The 17,842-nt window shown below is 54.5% G+C and overlaps 2 protein-coding genes and 1 long non-coding RNA gene across 3 annotated transcripts; 1 reads left to right on the top strand and 2 right to left on the bottom strand.

Annotated features, from left to right (window-relative positions):
• Nucleotides 1-1,083: 1,083 nt before the first annotated feature.
• LOC119092708 (NEDD4 family-interacting protein 1-like) lies at nucleotides 1,084-6,699 on the bottom strand (the record flags this gene model as incomplete). Its single annotated transcript, XM_037215686.1, has 4 exons — nucleotides 1,084-2,513; nucleotides 3,075-3,260; nucleotides 4,398-4,551; nucleotides 6,493-6,699. Coding segments are annotated over 4 exons (651 nt in total), but the record flags the coding sequence as incomplete, so codon positions are not given.
• On the bottom strand, nucleotides 6,700-10,624 carry LOC119092709 (uncharacterized). The gene is made up of 3 exons (XR_005093528.1): nucleotides 10,539-10,624; nucleotides 7,502-7,570; nucleotides 6,700-6,756 (listed from the first exon to the last, which is right to left on the bottom strand). It is a non-coding gene; the product is annotated as an uncharacterized LOC119092709 (long non-coding RNA).
• Nucleotides 10,625-10,910: 286 nt separating this feature from the next.
• On the top strand, nucleotides 10,911-13,887 carry LOC119091607 (5'-nucleotidase domain-containing protein 1). The gene is made up of 2 exons (XM_037214415.1): nucleotides 10,911-12,320; nucleotides 12,414-13,887. The coding sequence occupies exons 1-2, from the start codon at nucleotides 11,793-11,795 to the stop codon at nucleotides 13,104-13,106; spliced, it is 1,221 nt and encodes a 406-aa protein (XP_037070310.1). The 5' UTR covers nucleotides 10,911-11,792; the 3' UTR covers nucleotides 13,107-13,887.
• The last annotated feature ends 3,955 nt before the right edge of the window (nucleotides 13,888-17,842 follow it).

Genomic DNA, 17,842 nt, shown 5'->3' with positions numbered 1-17,842 from the left:
GACGAAAGTCGTTTGGGCGCCGAGGAAAAATGAGCTTCTGCGCAAATCAGTTTGCCAAGCACAAACCTTTAGGTTTTTGTCATGTGGGAAGTGTGGTGCACTTCGTAAACGAACGAAGGATTTAGACGGTAGTAATAGCCTTATTCCTCCGAGAACAAACCGGAGAATGGAGGTATCGATGCCTTGAGAGTTTGGTATCATGCTTTTAGCGAAACGAAAAGCAGAAGCGGAAATACATCACCCTCCTACATTTTTCTCTGAGGAATAAGGCTGTTGCTACGTCTCACCTCTGTATATAATATTCATCGCGCATGCCCTTAACAGCTTACGGGGCTAAGAAGTAGTAGTAGTAATTGGGGGTTTACGGCGTTTCGACTGCGCGGTCATATAGCGTCCATTGGGAGCAATTAAAATCTTGCATTGCTGAGCGCATCGTGGATCGGGGCCAGAGGCGCGCGGCGCGTAGGTCGCGGAATAAAAGTACACATGTCAGGCCTCCGATCCGGTTGTTTACGAAATCCACATGCTGCGCTGTTTGCAAGGCACGGCACAACGTCCTTTGCTAGCAACATAACCCGCATTGCATAATCGATGGAGCATGTCGGAGGAGGTGCGGAAGGGATGCCGATGCTGATGGACTCGTATGTTGCGTTGTGCCATGAACACTAAGGCTGAGCAAACGCCCGGGTGTCGGTGTCATACGTGCCGGGGGGGGGGGGGGGTACGGTCTGTCAGTGGCGCGTCCCTGACGGATGAAATCCACCACCTCCCCGTGCCAGTAATGCTCACCCCTCCCAATAATCCTAGAACTGGGAAGTTCTCGGAGAAAGGCCGCTGGGTACGATAGCACCTGGGTGATGACTCCTGGATGACAGATAAAATGACCGAAAGGTCAGGTAGCTTCGGGCCAAACGAAGTAAAAATTGATAAAAATCGTTGGCTATTTGGAGGGAGACATTTATCGGACTGGAACCTACGGGGAGAATCTGCAAAGGCCTGGACTCATGCGTCTCTGATCGAAAGCGAGAGGCGACGCCCGCCCCCTAACCTTGGCAGGTGTACATGGGCAGAGCCACACACAAAGATGGTAGTTTAGGTGTATTTTGGACTAAATGACGACTCCTCTGACATCCGCGTGGCCCGGCGGTGACGGGCCTCGTGGCGGCTCCGCAGACAGCGTTCAAGGCGCCAGTGCCGACGGCCGCCTCGCAACAACGACCGGTGACTGGACAGAACACACAAGTGCACACGACGGTTAGCTTCGAGGCGACTAGAGGACGTGAAGGCGCGTGGTTAGCGGATAAAGCGCGGCGGCGGCTATGTCCTCGACAAATGCCGACCGAGCGACGCACCGGCGACAGCGATACCGAAACCGGCGGAAACGGGGCCCACCCCGCGGACGACAACTGGACAACCCGACAACGCCTGTGCGTTTGACCGGACAGGCATGGCCATCAATGCTAAGTAGCAGACACGGCGACTAAGCTGGGGCCCGAAGAACCACTAGGGAAACCACCAACGCAACATCACATTCTAGTACAGGCGCACGGAGATGCGGTCCACCGAAAGGTGGCGCCAGTTCGACAGGTGCGGCACAAAAGCTCCCGAAGAAGTAGTAAAACGATAGAACGCATCTGCCCTCTTCACGACCTGCCATTACGCCTGCGATTAATGCAGCAAAGTGTGTATCCAGTCCCCATTAAATGTATCCAATACGCCGTCCAGCACATTTAAAACTTATGTGGCTGTCCCCCAACAACGCCGTCGGGACAAGACGGCGCTCAGAAGCAGCGAGGGGCGGAGCGTGGGCTCCTCCGATTAGGCAGGATCGGGAATGCACACTGTAAGAAGCGCTGTTGCCGCCGCCAATATCCCATATGCAACATTAGGTGCCCCGGCGTATGAAGGTATACCTCCTATCCTACTAGATCACATCAGCAGCATCCAACACTGCACGTCCCCCCAGCCGGAAACACGGATCACAGTCACACGCTATCATGGCCCGTGGCGGCCAACTGTACTCCAAACATGCACGCTACATACAGCCAGTGCAGTGGCGGCCGCGCAAACGGCCTTGCGCTTTTACACTGGTCAGAAAGCGCCGCGGCAACGGAACGGAGTCCCCGCAACGAAGTAGCCACGTCAATCAATAAAACCAAAAACCTATCCTTGATACGGAGGCCGGCAAGCGGGCTATCAGACTGGAGGTGGCTGCGGCAGCGCTCGACAGAGCCCTACACGGCGGGTGCGGCAGCAAGTGCTGGTGACCCGCGGCCGACTGACCGGAGGCAGCGTACGCCCCGGTCGGCCCGGCCGGGAGCGCGCCGCCAGCAACGGTCCGCCGCCGCCCCAGGGTCGGGCTCAGGCCGTCCCCACGCCACGCCCGGGGCGACGGCGCCGCGGCACCGCCTAGTAGAAGAAGATGAGCCGCTGGCGGGCGGCGACCGACAGCTGGCGCCACTCGCGCTTGATGTATAGGTACTGCAGCATGGCGCGAACAGAGATCACCAGCCCTGGCGGTGACGGGGTGTACAGGTCAGGGCGGCATCGACACCGCGTCGCCCCACAACGCGGTGTCAGGCGACGCAGGACCCCGCGGGACCTCGGTGGACACGACAGGGCGGGACCGCGGTGGACACGACAGGGCGGCACCGCAGTGGACATGACAGAGCGGGACAGCGGTGGACACGACAGGGCGGGACCGCGGCAGACACGACAGAGCAGGACCACGGCGGACACGACCGACACTCCACAGGCATCGCGAAGGGCGAAACAAGGTACTTTCTAGCTAACTGGAATCAAATGTCAACATACACCCAGCAGCAGCAGACGAGTTTAAATGGACATTTTTAGCTGGACATTAGTCCCAAAAGTGGCGAACGGTAAGCAAATCACAGACTGATCCCAGGTCGGACATAACACCTCAGGTTGAAAGACGTCAACCTTAGTCAGCCTCGTGCCACACAAGATATCAGACCACGCCCACCAATCAAACTTCACCCCACGCGGTCCACTCCCACCAGCATGACCTCGTGCTTACGCCGCCTCGCAGCGAGCGCAAGAGCGCTACTGACCGAACGCCATGATGAGCCACCAGAGCCAGGAGTTGTCGTGCGAGACAAGCGTGGTCGAGTTCTTCACAATCAGGGTCCACTTGGCGAGCGAGAGGCCGAAGCCAGCCAGCGCTCCGTAGCGTCCGGCCACCGAGTGGCAGAAGCACAGCAGCAGCAGGAACCCGATCCAGTTGAAGAGGAACGCCGCTGCGGACCGGGCGCCGACGGGTCGAGTCAGGCTGGGGCGCGGTGCCGCCGGCACAGGCCCGGGACAAGGCGGGACACGGGCAGGCGCGGGCGGCGCGGGCAGGCGATGGTGGGGGGCGTGGCAGCGGCGCCGCAGCCGGACACCACTGACATGTGGGGAGGAAGTCATACCAGCACAGCCAACGGATGATGAACGCACGGTGGAGATATGTGCAGAGCACATGATATATGAACCGCGACATTTGAATGGGACAGGGTACAAACTGCTGTCGAAGATATCCCACATCTGGGTAATCAGTGACTAGACTGCAAACTGGACTACCAGACTACCAAATCACTGGGCATACCAGGTGGCAAGTGACCTGCTGGCAAGACGACCAATGATCAGGTCGTCGTATCAGACAAACCACCAGGTCAGGTCAGTGCCCCACTAGACTAAACCATTTCTGAGTTTGCTACTGGGAAGAACGTGAAAGCCGAGCACAAGGCTCGACAACGCAATTGTGAAGAGCCGGATGACCGCAACGTTATTCACAACACTGGCTGGGCGGCCATCTGGTCAGGCTGAGGACAGCATCATATCGACTGCTTCGATGCGTTTTAGGCTATGTCCCGATCATTCCCCAACCCTCGTCAATTGCATCTGGTGACACAATCAGACATACAATTCAAGTCAAGTAACCAATCACGTGACTGCATTGTGCTGTCATGGGTGGTGGTCCCACCAGAACGAGACTATTCATGCACTAAGAATTGCGAAGACCATTATATGTACTATGGAACCTTCTCGTCATCGCTCACCACTTGAGTCAATCTTCTCTTTCATCAACATGCTTCATGTGATATGTCCTATATGCAAGTGAGGTATCTAAACGAATTCTCCAAAACATGCATCACCAGAAAAAGGTAGTGAAGGATGCTCACTGGGCACTGATCAAGAGCACGAAGGTGGTGCCAAGGCTGATGGAAGCAGAAGATGAAGACCATGAGGTCAGTGCCGAGACTGGCTGACGAAGAAAGTGAAAAACATGGGGTCGATATCGAGACTAACCGAGGAAGGGGTATACAAACATGGGGCCGGTGCCGAAACTGATCGAAGACGTGGATGAAGAGCATGAGGTCGGCGCCGAGACTGACCGAGGAAGGCGGTGAAGAACATGAGGTCGGTGCCGAGCAGCTGCTGGTCGTGCAGGGCGGCCGCAGCCTCCGGATCGAGGCCGACCGACGAGATGCGCCACAGGTGCAGCGCTGACCGGTCCTCGTCAAGCTCATCCGGGAGCGGCTCGGCCGGCTGTCGAGGTGAAGGTCATGAGGTCAGCCGGCAGCGAAACGGCCACGCCTGACAGCACCCGACGTCAGGCGGGCAGCGGGGCGTCACAGACGTCAGGCGGGCAGCGGGGCGTCACACACGTCGGGCGTGGCAGCGGAACGTCACAGACGTCAGGCGGGCAGCGGAACGTCACAGACGTCGGGCGTGGCAGCGGGACGTCACAGACGTCAGGCGGGCAGCGGGGCGTCACAGACGTCAGGCGGGCAGCAGGGCGTCACAGACGTCAGGCGGGGCAGCGGGACGTCAGAGACGTCAGGCGGGGCAGCGGGACGTCTCACACGTCAAGTGGGACGGCCAGATGTCACGGACGTCATTATCAAGCAGTGCGCGACATCACAGACGTCAGGAGAGACGGTAGAACATCACAGACTCTGGGCCAGATAACAGACCTAGCGGCCACCAGGGTAGAAAGCAGGAGGTAAAGCCCCAGGGGAGACGACGGGAAGTCACCGACGCCAGGGGAGACAACGGAACGTCACAGACTCCAGAGGAGACATCGGAACGTCACAGACCCTAGGTGAGACAACGTGACGTCACAGACCCCGGGGAAGACAGCGGGACACCAGACGCCAGGAGACAACAGAACGTCACAGACACCAGAAGAGACATCGGGACGTCACAGACCCCAGGGGAGACATCAGGACGTCACAGATCCCAAGGGAGACAACGAGACGTCAGACCCCAGGGGACCACGGGACGTCAGACCCCAGAGGAGACATCGGGACGTCACGGACCCCCGGGGAGACAACGAGACGTCAGACCCCAGGGGAGACAGTCCAAAGTCCCAGACGCCAGGGGACAATGGGACGAAATATACCTCAGGCGAGACAACGGGACGTCACAGGCCGCACGTGCGACAACGGGACGTCAGAGACCCCAGGGGAGACAATGGGAAGTCACAGACGCCAGGGGAGACAACGGCCCGACACAGACACCAATGTCTTTTGTTTCAAAATTTTCCGTCACAGGGCAAACAGAGTGAGGTGTGAAATCAAGGCTCCAGAAATATAGAACTGATACAAAACAACTGAAATAACACTTGGTTCTGTCACGTCAGAAGGTCAGATCAATCACACAGCACACAACTCCTGCACATATCAAGAAAAATCGCCTGGGGATTGAGCACACCTATAATCAATACCAGTTGCATGAAATGTTACGCAGATTTTGAGCTGCCACTTCCATGAAGCATGGTGAATACTGAATAACTTCTTGAACTAAGCCCCAGGGGTCTTCTAAAACTCCAAAGGGTTTGTCATTCCTAAGGTGCTCCATCGCCACCAAATTTGCCCAAATCGAAAAGGGTCAGGGCCAAAAGTTGATCCGACGGGAAATGGCGGACCTATCTCCGAAGCAGTCAACCACGTGCGCGTCAGATGGACTGAAATGGTGGAGCCATCTTCGAGACAATGAACCACGTGCGCAACAGATGGACTGAAGTGGCGGACTTATCTTCGAAACAATGAGCCAGGTGCGCGAGCAGACGGGCTGGTCATATGTTGCACTAGAACACATACACACATACACCACTACAACACAATGTCGTTTTCGCAAATTCTCCTCACCAGTTCACCACTCAGAATTAAACTGGGCAGCATGCAGCAGCCAAGCGCAGATGGCGATCAGGCATTACTTGGCTGGGGCACATCTGGCGCGATGTCTCCGTTTAGAGGGGGGTGCGTCCTTCACAAGACAGTCATCTGCACTCCTATGGGGATACGCTTACACGCCCAGCACCCGCGACTGGAGAGTGCACACGCACACGCGCACACGTCTCATCAGCTACCGACAGTGGCCAGCCAGCCGGTCGCCCTCCGCCGGAAGACACGGACCACAGACAGAACAGCAGCCGGGCGCGGCGGCCTGCGCTGACGGGAGGTGGCCGTGCGGCGCGGGACGTACCGGCAGCGCCCCACCCTCGCGGGCCTTCTCCTGCTGCACCTCGTCGTAGCTCGGCAGCTTGGCCGGGTTGGTGGCGTCGTCGTACGCCGGCGGCGGCTCGAAGGGCGTGGCCTTCTCGGCCGACAGCGGCGGAGGCGGCGGCGGTGGCGGCGGCGGCGGCGGCGGACCGGCCACCGCCTGCGCCGCCTCGTACGGCGGCGGCGGCTCTGTCGGCGGCGCCGGCACGCTGGGCTCGGCGGCCGCCGCCGCCGGCGGCTCAGACACCTGTTAGATGGCCAGGCGACCATTCAGTGTATGGGAAGATGTCAGGGGTCAGATGAATCAGAGGAGGGATGTGAACTCATATTCAGTATTGGTCGAATAATGCCCTGTGCCCACTCTGGGACCAGACTTCAGATACCATATGGGCCAGAGATCTGTGGGGTTGGAAAGACCCCAGTAGCCACAAGGAGAGCCAGCCGTGAGGGAAAGTGACTCAGCCACACAGTATCATGCCAGAACCTGATACAGGAGCATCATAAACTTGTAAAATGGAGAAGATATGCTGGATGGCCAGATAACACAAAGCAACTGAAAATTAATGTAAATGCATATATCCTTAGCAATATCTTCTGCCCCAAATATAACAGGAAACTCTAGAACAGTACATGATTGCCACCTGAATCATCAGGGCTGCTTTACATCTTACCTCATCCACCTATTCATTATAACTATATCTCATCTCTGGCACAATATATCAGGCCTAATTCAGTTGAATAGCTCTTCTGTGGAAGCTCAAATTTGAAATAAGGTGAGTTTCTTAAGGGGCTTTTCAACAGTAACAGTACATGCATGTCCATCCAGTAGTTGTGGCTATAGACTGAGAATCAGGCAATAGAGTAATATGTGTCCCCTAAGGCTAAACATTCAGCAGCCGTAAGGTAGCTCCTGCTTTTAAACATGGTTCAGTACACTATTGGAACAGCCACTGCACACAGCATGTTATTTCGGTATCTTGGGAACCACTTACCCTCTGATATCTTGACATTGTTTCCTGTCTGTGCTTCTGAATATTACTTAGACTTTAAACAACTTAAGTCTGAAAACCAGCAGAGACAAATCAGTGTGATTGCAGCTGTACACATGGTTAGTGGTTACAAGTGAGTGATGTCATTCATGGCTACATTAGGACTTTAACTTTCAATACAAAGCAAACTACACCAAGCCCTAATTCAGGTGGCAGGCAGTGGTGCAGGCAGGATTTCACCAAGCATGACACTGAACTGGGTCATAGGGGAACAGGGGGTATTCCAGCATATATTGATTGATGTCTACTTGGAGGAGATTCCCACCAACAGGACCACTCTGTGTTACTTAGAGGCCATGTTTTAGCATTTCAGTGATATTTTTAGGCACAGAATCAGAGGTAAATACCTAGATAGCCTATTTATATATCTTGGAAGCTCTGTATACACCCTAAACTGTAAGTCCTAGCCATAAGTGACACTGCTAACCCCACCAGTAGGGCAATATGACTTGAAGAGCTTCCACTTAGCTATGCTGCTCATGGAAGGCAAATGTTTTGTCATCACACATTTGTCAATTTTCATTGAGATCATTGTAAAACACCTTTGCACCTGCTGTAGCCTTTTCAAGTTCTACTAAGAAGGCGGCCAATACCACATGGTGCTCAAAAGTATACAAAATATGTAGTCAGTTACATGAGTAGAGGAACTGCTGATTGAAAAGCATAGGCACATGAGCCAGGGCTGGGTAAGCAGGAGTGCATGTGTAAGGTTAACATTAGTCCATTGGTTTGACTGGTGCTACTTGGAACTGTTGTGTTGTGTTGCGTTGATCTTCTGATGCCCCCTGGCTTGAACACAAATTTGACAGCCTATCCACCTTAAGAGGCATTCAAATTTCCCCCAAAACTGAGACAACACTATGACATCTCCACTGTTTCTCACTGTTGCTGGTGAGCAGTGCTCTAGAATAAGACAGGCAGCAATATTTTAAAGGGCAAAAATGTAAACTACATTCTTGGTAGGCCCCACCTTGTAAGTGCACATCTTGTAAGTACATCAAGTAATACTTGCCTTCCACATGATAATGGAAATTGCAAACAGTTGTGGGATGTGACTCACATATTGAATGATATCTATTTTTTTAAAAATTTATACCGAATGGTTTGTATGGGTTACTTCAGATTCAGAGTGCCTGCTAAGCATAGCTTGTTGCATGTACCCCGAACCCACCACCCAAGCGTGCCATCCATTTCAACAGCTAATTTTGCCTCCGCCCTTTCGCCGGACAGGAATGCAGAGGGTTTTACACACCGCACAATGCTGCCACAGGGCCGCCTGGGGTCTGGGTTGAACCTCGTTGGCCAGTTGCCAGCTGGCCTTTCCGTTTCAGTGGGGTCACACAATGCACCCACTCTGGGACTCGTACCCAGTGCCCCTGGATTACGAGTCCAGCATCTTTCCCCAAGACCACGGAGGCGGCATTGGTGTATTTTAAGCATTGGTGTGCAATTTGATGGTGCTTCTCTCCAGCCCAGCTAACCACTTAGATCATCCATGTCTAGCTGGCTACATGACCATGGAAAGCCAAGCATAATGGTAATGGCAAACATAATGCAGCAAACAATGCTCTGCCACTTGGTATGACATCAATGAAAACAAAACATTACCCATATTTTCCTGGCTAAATCCAGCATAATATTGTGCTAAGGTGTCTTTGTGTATTTTGCTTTTTGGTTACATAATACTAGAGCACACATCTTAAGAATATGAAATTCCAATGATTAAATGCTTCAACAATTGATATCAAGATATTTTGGCATACTGATTTAGACCCCAGAAAAATATTAGCAGCATTTATGGGTTGTTTATGCTTTCAAGAAGTGATGTCAATTAGTACACATAAATCATTTAGGATGACCCTATACTCAGCAAAATTTCTGAGTTATGCCATAAGCTAACTATTGGCTAAGTAAATACACTTCAAATTGTCATGACATGTTCAATCTTTAACTAAAACACTATTCCATACATGGGCTTGCACTTTATGCCAAATGGAGATGAAATCCCCTCCTGAATTAACAAAATACTGGTTCAGTCAGAGTTAAATAATTTCTTTTTCAAAACTTTCTGCTCAGTCCTGGCTGAATCAACCAAGTCATCAGCAAGTTCTCTCAAATAAGCTAAAAGCAATGGTATATATTCATAGTTTCATGGTCCACTGCTCTGACTAGTAGCTATGGTTCAACTGCATGGTTATCATATCACTTATCTATTCAGGGTGGTATGCATGCCATTAACCAGGTTTTCATTCAAACTGTTTTCACTGGAATTCTATCAACCGGAGAGGATTTCAGGATTGAGCCATATTTGAGTCATAACCAGCGGTCTTAAAATTATGCTTTAGTAGTAAGTACTAATCCCATGAATAGAAGCATAGCTACTCAGCCAGAATGGATTCTGTGAAAGCTGAACCAGGTGCCAATCTAGCACCCAGTCTTCAGACATCATTGACATCATGGTGAGCACAGGTAAAATAGACCTTTAGATCATACAACTGTCATCCTGGTATCTTCAGCAGCTGGTGTGGGTATGGGCATAATCAAATTTCTGAGATTATGGGGATACATCAAGTTTGGGAGAGCCAACGTGAAATCTGGGGACAGGGGCACAATTCACAACTTGACTTCAAAATGGCAATTTCAAACATGCATTCAATGACAATGCAAAAACAATGCAAAAACATGCTTTCTGCAGGCAAGATTGCAAGAGAAAAATTACATTCTGAAAAATTGGAGGAAATGTCCCCAATTAGAGGCTGCACCCAAGAATGTGAACCCTTCCTTCCTTCCTCTTAATCTGATTCCACATCAGACTAACCAAACAGGAGTATGGCCTCACAATCCACCTGCCCCGGACTTGCCGAGAACCCAACAACTAACTGCCATCAAATTTCATACGATGCAGGCATTGGCGCCTAAAGGATTAGAGCAAACAACAATTTCTTTTCCCCTTACGCGCCAACGCCTACTCACCACCCACCTCCAACCACAAATGTATAATTTACTCCACCGATCCCACAAATATGTTTTCTTCGACCAACGTTACGGTGTTTTCGTCTTTGGGTCCGTTCATTTTTGATAACATGCACAGTCGAATACGGGATCTACGAAGTAGCACTCACCATTCTTATGACGTCAAAGTAAACTTACGCAACAAGAAATGTGTGGAAGAAAGGGTAATTAAGAGGCAGCAGCTTTGAAGAAAGCTTTTTTTTGCATTTTTAATAAAACATTGGATTGGACATTGGGGCTTTCACACCAAAGCTCTTTTTGTGTTACATATGACTTCTACGTAGTAACGTTCTCACAGTTGCGAGTGTTTATTCAACATAGGTACAGGGTAACTCGGGAATTATGAACGGTAGTCCCCTGTGATTCCATGCATCCACGGTTGATGACATTGTATATTCGGTTCAAGACAGTATCGTGCCCCGCGAGTCTACGTTGTATGGCGGTTCCCAGACCCATAGTTAGGCATGTGGAAGGGATATGTGACGCGTTGATGCTAACGTATGACGAGACAGAGGACATGGTCATTCCGAAGAAGATGGATTTCGAGTACATGCATCTTAGTGTTTGACTGGCATCGCGAGCTCTGTACGGGGCACTGGCGGCAGGTGGCGGGACCAAACCTGTTACCACAGCGAACTACGTTCTGCTATGAGTCTTGTGGCATGCGACAGTGCAAGTGTGATGAAGGTGGTAGTCAGATAACAGCTGACCTTCAATTGATACTTGTCTGTGTGGATGGGGCTGCAGAGTTGGTATTGTCTTAATTCCCCTCCCCATCAATTGCCACCTTCATCACATATGTATTTTTAATGACTGTCTACTCAGTCTGTCTGTCCATACCAACCCATTCAGTCTATTAAATCATTATGATCAAAATGAGTTGGGCACACCATACCCATGTTGGGTGTTTTGGACAATTCTCTATCTTGGAAACCATTCCTGTTGACAATGTGGTGCATAGAGTGCCTCAGGGTACAGTGAAAAGTGAATTTCCTGTGTAATTTTGTTGTTCCTTCTTTGCTTTCAGAAAGGTTTTAGCAATCTTGGCCAGATGTTGATGGGGTTCTAGCCCCATCCCCTGATCTGTGCAGATCTTTCCCCAGACTATGGAGGTGACAACATGAATTGGTCAGGGTGTTAGAACATTTAAGAAAACTTGGCTATCAATATCAATGGTATTGCTTCTGGACTATTTAAGCAATCTGAGCTGTCACCATCAAAGATGTTGCTTCTGAGACAGATGATGCATGGTGGGCAGATGTGCAGTATGGCAGCCCAGGTGGCTGTCAGACACTCCTTTCTAAGCCCAGTCATACCCCGATATGCAAGTACTTTCCTGAGTGATGTGCCCTTTGACTTCAGTCCATATCAGTGTGTGGGCTTTGACCTGGACAACACGCTATGCCAGTACCAGGTGCAGCCACTGATGGAGATGGCTTACGACCAGTGTCTTGTGCCGCACCTCATCTCTCGCTGGCAGTACCCAGCCGACGTGTTTGCGCCCATGTGTGACCAGCTCGAGTTGTGCGCGCGTGGCCTCATCCTGGACACGATGCGCGGCAACCTGCTGAAGTTGCGCCACGACGGCGCCGTACTGCGCGCGACGCACGGCTCGCAGCCGCTGACGCGCGCCGAGCTGGTGGAGGCGTACGGTCGGGGCGGCGCGCCGGCGGCCGCCCGCCACCTGGCGCTCTCCGTGGCCGATCCGCCGTGCGGCACGCTACGCAGTTTCCGCGACTATTTCGACGCGGTGGGCGTGCCGGCGGCCGCCTGCCTGGTGGACGCCGTCGACGCCGGCCGGCTGCCGGGCGTCGACTACGCGGCCGTGGCGGCCGCCGTCCAGGACGGCATCGCGCACATGTACGCGCGCCATCAGTTCGCCGCCGACGACGGCGGCTTCTTCAGCCGGCTGCGCGCCGACACGCCGGCGCTGGCGCACCCGTGCAGCGCCGCCGTGCTGCGCCTGCTGCGCCAGCTGCGCAGCCAGGGCAAGCTGCTCTTCCTGATCACATCGTCACACGCTGACTACGCGCGGCACATGGCGCGGCTAGCGCTCGGCGGCGCCGACTGGTTCGACTTTTTCGACGTGGTGGTGACGTACGCCTGCAAGCCGCGCTTCTTCACGGGCCGCGCGCCGTTCCTGGCCTTGGACGCGGCCGACCGCGAGGCGGCGCCAGTGGCGGGCGCTGCGCTGCGGCCTGGCCGCGTGTACTCGCAGGGCAGCTGGGCCGAGCTGTACGGCCTGCTGCAGCGGCAGCTCGGCACCGAGCGGCCCGCCTGCGTCTACGTGGGCGACAACCTCGCGTACGACGTGCACCCGGCGCGCGCCTACACGCGCTGTCACGTGGTCGCCGTCTGCGAGGAGCTGGAGGCGGAGTGGGGTGTGCGCTGCGCGAGCGGTGCGCCCACCACCGTGCGCCACTCGCGCCTCTGGGGCTCGCTGCTCTCGGAGGGCGACCAAGACACGCTGTGGGGCGCCGTGGTGCGCGGCGCGCACGGCTGCGTGCCCAGGGTCGATTACCTGGTGCCGCACTGAGACGAGGCGGACCGGCTCCGTGGCCGCCGGAGGCTAATGTCCAACCATTTGTGACTGGCGATGTTTCATGCGTCCCTCCGGGGATCTTGAAGTTTCTCTGGTAGACGTCGGTAGATGTGATTGATGCACGTATCAGTAAGGTGTGCGTGCTGCTGCTGGCGTTATTTACGTTTTACGTGATTATTTTTACGAATTTCCCCGTAGGTGTGTGCTGCCGCATGCTAGCAATATGGAACTATGAATGTACGTTTGACGGTCCTTTCTTCCACGTCATCGCGTGATAAGTCTTGCGGTTTCTGAGCTGTGCCTTGTGTGTGCTTTTCGCTTGAACAGCGCTAACCTCGCTCATTTACCGAAACGCTCGATGGATTGTGCGTGCTGTAGAACTGTCCCGTGACAGTGCACTTTACCTCGTAGGTGACAATGCTGGCGTTTTGTGACGTTAACCTTCCATCTCGATGACCCCCAATGCCGATAGGCACTGCTCTTGGTCGTTTGTGCGGTTTCGTGATTTCGGGGAGCGCGTTTTGAGTCATAAAATGGCGGATAATGCGCACTTGTGCATGGGATTCCCCATTTGTGTTGTTATATTTGCATTCCTGATCTGATGTGTGTTGCCGTCCGCGTTGAAGACTAACGGTCTCGCAGTCGGCCATTCTGCAAGGCGCCATGATGCACAGTGGTCGGCGCTCTCCAACGCATCTTACGCTGCAGCCTCGCTAGCCCAAAACCGGAGCAACAGATATGGTAGCTTGTCCGCGAGAGGCGGTGCTTTTCACATGTGCCCTATAATAAATGCCGTGCATTTGACAGCTCGGCGAGTTTGACCTTCACCGACACGCACGCTGAGATACCTGCAAGCGGCCACCGAGCGGCGCACTTACGAATTGCCGATGGTCTAGGCTTCGCGGCACCTGTACTCATGACATCCCCGCGGCATCTGCACGCGTGGCATCACTGCGGCACCTGCACGCGCGGCATCCCCGGCGGCACCTGCGCGCACGACATCCCCAGCGGCACCTGCACGCGTGGCATCCCCGCGGCACCAGCCGGCCCGAGCAGACCGGCCAGCCATAACCCGCGGCTGGCTGCGCCGGCCGCCGCGTCTGAGACCGCGCGAGCTCACGGACGCCAGTGAACACAGCACACCTGATCTGAATCTTTTCATGACAGCTAGCTCAGGCTTTGTTACAATGACTTGGTAAGAGGGGCAAATTTGCCATGCGTCATTTTCCTGCATGTTTTGTCAATGCTCGGTCATTAAAAGACTTTTTTCATCTCAATCGCCAGCCACCACCTTACTACTGTAATGTGGCACTTCGTCACCACACCAGTCACTTCGCTCACCACCACATCACCTGAAGTCACCATGTGTCACAGCTCATCAAAATCTCTCTTCCCTTCTGGGGGAATTACGCTAACAGACGTCCAGTTAAAGGGCTGCGCCTGGTCATGTGGGGCCGCCTGATATCTGGTTTACCACGACGGCAGGAGCCGCGGACCTGAGAGGAGACGCTGCGACTTCATGGTTTAATAGTTCAATGACAAATATCTGGACTTTGTTTCGGCGTGTTGAAAAGCAGTGGTGGGGCATCCCTGTAAATATGCCAGCTGTGCGTCTTATGCAAGTCATGGTCCATACAGCCGGGATCCCTGCTCGGATATTTGCAGGAGTTACATTTCTGGCCGACGTAAGCAAACGTCCGAGCAGGGATCCCGGCTGTATGGATCACAATGTGCATAAGACGTACAGCTGGCATATTTACGGGGACGCCCCACCACTGCTTTTCAACACGCCGAAACAAAGTCCAGATATTTGTCACTGAACTATTGAACCATGAAGTCGCAGCGTCTCCGCACAGGTCCGTGGCTCCTACGGTCATGGTAAACCCGAGATCAGACGGCACCGCATGGCCAGGTTGCCCTCACTAGAGGGGGCCAAACAGCCGTCCCCATGCTTACGTATCTAACGCAGCTTGCCAGCGTCCAGTTGCACAAGCACCATCGGCCGGCTGTGTTGCGTCCGTCTGACAATCCAATCTGGTTCCCCTCCAATACCCTCTAGCTGGTATTGTGAACCAGTGAGGTCCACTAGCCCAGTCCGGACAACCAGCGATAAACGCCTTGACAGTTGTGCGAAGTCATACGCCGTCAGACCTCACGAACATCACCGGCATTTACGTAATTGCGGGAACTAATCGAGGAAAACGCACGGTTGTTACACCAGACACAGTCAAGTCTAGCCCAAACCATACCATCATACATCTTTAAAGCATACAACCCTGCCAGAAATACGATGCATATGCAGCTAAACGACTAGAATGCGGCTGTGGGTAGCGTAGCCACCACGCGTTGGCGCTGACGCACAATTAATGAAAACGGGATGACCCAGCTCCGTTGGCAGAAGTGTTAACTCGTCTATCGTTACACCGTCATTGTCATCGATCACAGCTGTGAAGCTTGCCTTTCGAATCGATATCGGGTTCCGGCGTTCCGGTGCGCCAGCGGAACACACGTGGGGCTGCAGTGCTCCAGTTCACACAGACGCTGAGGATAGGCCGATTTATTTATAGGTGATTTCGTATCCACCCGGCCCATCAGTCGCGTGGACAAGTGGCAGCTCTTTATCACGTCGATCGACTATACGATCCAAAACACCGAACAGAACCGACCCGTGCCCACACATGCACGCCGCTCGGCGGGAATGCCCAGCGCGGCAGGCCCCGGCACCCACCCGCAACCGCTCGACAGGACGAGCCAGCGCGGGCAGCCCGGGGCCACCTGCAACCGCTCGATGGGACGAGCCAGCGCGGGCAGTCCCGGCACCACCCGCACCGCTCGACAGGACGAGCCAGCGCGGGCAGCCCGGGGCCATCCTGCCACCGCTCGACAGACGAGCCGGCGCGGGCAGTCCCGGCGCCACCTGCACCGCTCGATGGGACGAGCCGGCGCGGGCATCTCGGGGCACCTGCCACCGCTCGACAGAGACGAGCCGGCGCGGGCAGTCCCGGCGCCACCTGCCCGCTCGACAGCACGAGCCTGCGCGGGCAGCCCTGGCGCCACCCCCCGCACCGCTCGACAGCACGAGCTTGCGCGGGCACCCCGGCGGCCACCTGCACCGCTCGACAGCACGAGCCTGCGCGGGCAGCCCCGGCGCCACCTGCACCGCTCGATGGGACGAGCCGGCGCCACCTGCACACGCGCTCGACTCACGAGCTTGCGGCGGCAGTCCCGGCGCCACCTGCACCGCTCGACAGCACGAGCCTGCGCGGGCAGCCCCGGCGCCACCTGCACCGCTCGATGGGACGAGCCGCGCGGGCAGCCCGGCGCCACCTGCACCGCTCGACAGGACGAGCCGGCGCGGGCAGTCTCGGCCACTGCACCGCTCGACAGGACGAGCCTGCGCGGGCAGCCTCGAGGCCACCTGCACTGCTCGACGGGACGAGCCGGCGCGGGCAGCCCCGGCGCCACCTGCACCGCTCGACAGGACAAGCCAGCGTGGCAGCCCCGGCGCCACCTGCACTGCTCGACCGACAGGGGACCGGACCGCACAACGCGGCAGGTGGCACCACCTCTGCCGGCGTGCTCACCGGTGGCGGTCGCGGGGCGACGACGGGCGCCATCCTGAGAACGTCGGGGACCGGCAGCCTTTGGCAATCGTGGCGCAGTGAGCGTCAGCAGCGAACACCAGTGACGTCACGCTGCAGAGGCACATCGACCACAACACAAACACCGCAGACGGGATACACAGGCATCGAACGCCGCGTGAAGACGATCTGCTCAATTGCGCAACAATCAGGACCGGAATCGCCGCACAGCACACACCACGGAATTGGGCTACAGAAGCCTTTTATCGCATACGTCAAGTTCTCCTCTGGTCTGGTCTGAAACTGGAATTACGTAGAGGAATCGCCAAGCTCCAGCGCAGCAAACGTTAGCACACAGTGCGTGCGTCACGGAATTCGATTTTCTCATGCAAATGATCGCCGCATCCTCGACTTGATCAACAGACGCACATTCCTACCTCGACGTGGTCCCTCGTTCGTTTGCATCGAGCAACACGTCCATTTTGGCGCTACACTGAGGGCACTCCCAGCCCATCAGAGGGCCCGGCCGGTGAGGTGATCGCGTGTCGGAGTGGTTGGTCGGGGGCGGCCGGCACCACCGCCCGTGCAGCGTGGGAGGTCTCATTGTCCAGGGGAAACAAAAAATCAATGTCGCAGCGGACTGGCGAATAGCACAATGTCATCGTCACTGTCAAATGACGGGACATAGCGGTAAAAAATTCCACAAGACGTCAGGAAAGCTTCCAACAAAGTTAGGAGAAAAATAGATCAACTTGAACTCATGATTGAGCGAGGAAACTGCGAGCCAACACTCTAAATCACAATAACCCTAAGACGAAGACTAAAGGCAGTTCTACTAAAAAAAAAAACGAAGATAAGGAAGAATTAACGAGGATGGATGGAAAGTATAGCAACGCAATCGAAGCCAATACCATGATTTGATTATCAAAGGGCCGGTTACCAGGGTGCAGATCATAGACGGCTGCGAGCAACACACATCAAACACAGCGCAACGGTCACTGGTCAGTATCACAACACCTGTTAGGCTGCACTTGCTATCTAACCTGGCTCGATGGTTTGCAATACTAAGACGATTTTCATGCAAAATTCCAGACATTGCATATTCTCAAAAATCGTTCAGCCCTGTCTCGAAAATAGATCAGGAATGTT

The sequence above is a fragment of the Pollicipes pollicipes genome, unplaced genomic scaffold (assembly GCF_011947565.3).
Source record: "Pollicipes pollicipes isolate AB1234 unplaced genomic scaffold, Ppol_2.1 Scaffold_3447;HRSCAF=4054_pilon_pilon_pilon, whole genome shotgun sequence".
Taxonomy (NCBI): domain Eukaryota; kingdom Metazoa; phylum Arthropoda; class Thecostraca; order Pollicipedomorpha; family Pollicipedidae; genus Pollicipes; species Pollicipes pollicipes.
Note: the sequence above shows the minus strand (reverse complement) of the source record. Positions and strands in the feature narration are given on the sequence as shown.

What these genes read in the sequence shown, in the direction of transcription:
- LOC119091607 (XM_037214415.1), top strand. Translation starts at nt 11,793, where the DNA reads ATGTTGCTTCTGAGACAGATGATGCATGGTGGGCAGATGTGCAGTATG. An exon ending in TCCGCGACTATTTCGACGCG is followed by an intron (nt 12,321 to 12,413) that starts GTGGGCGTGCCG and finishes GCCGCCGTCCAG; the next exon opens with GACGGCATCGCGCACATGTA.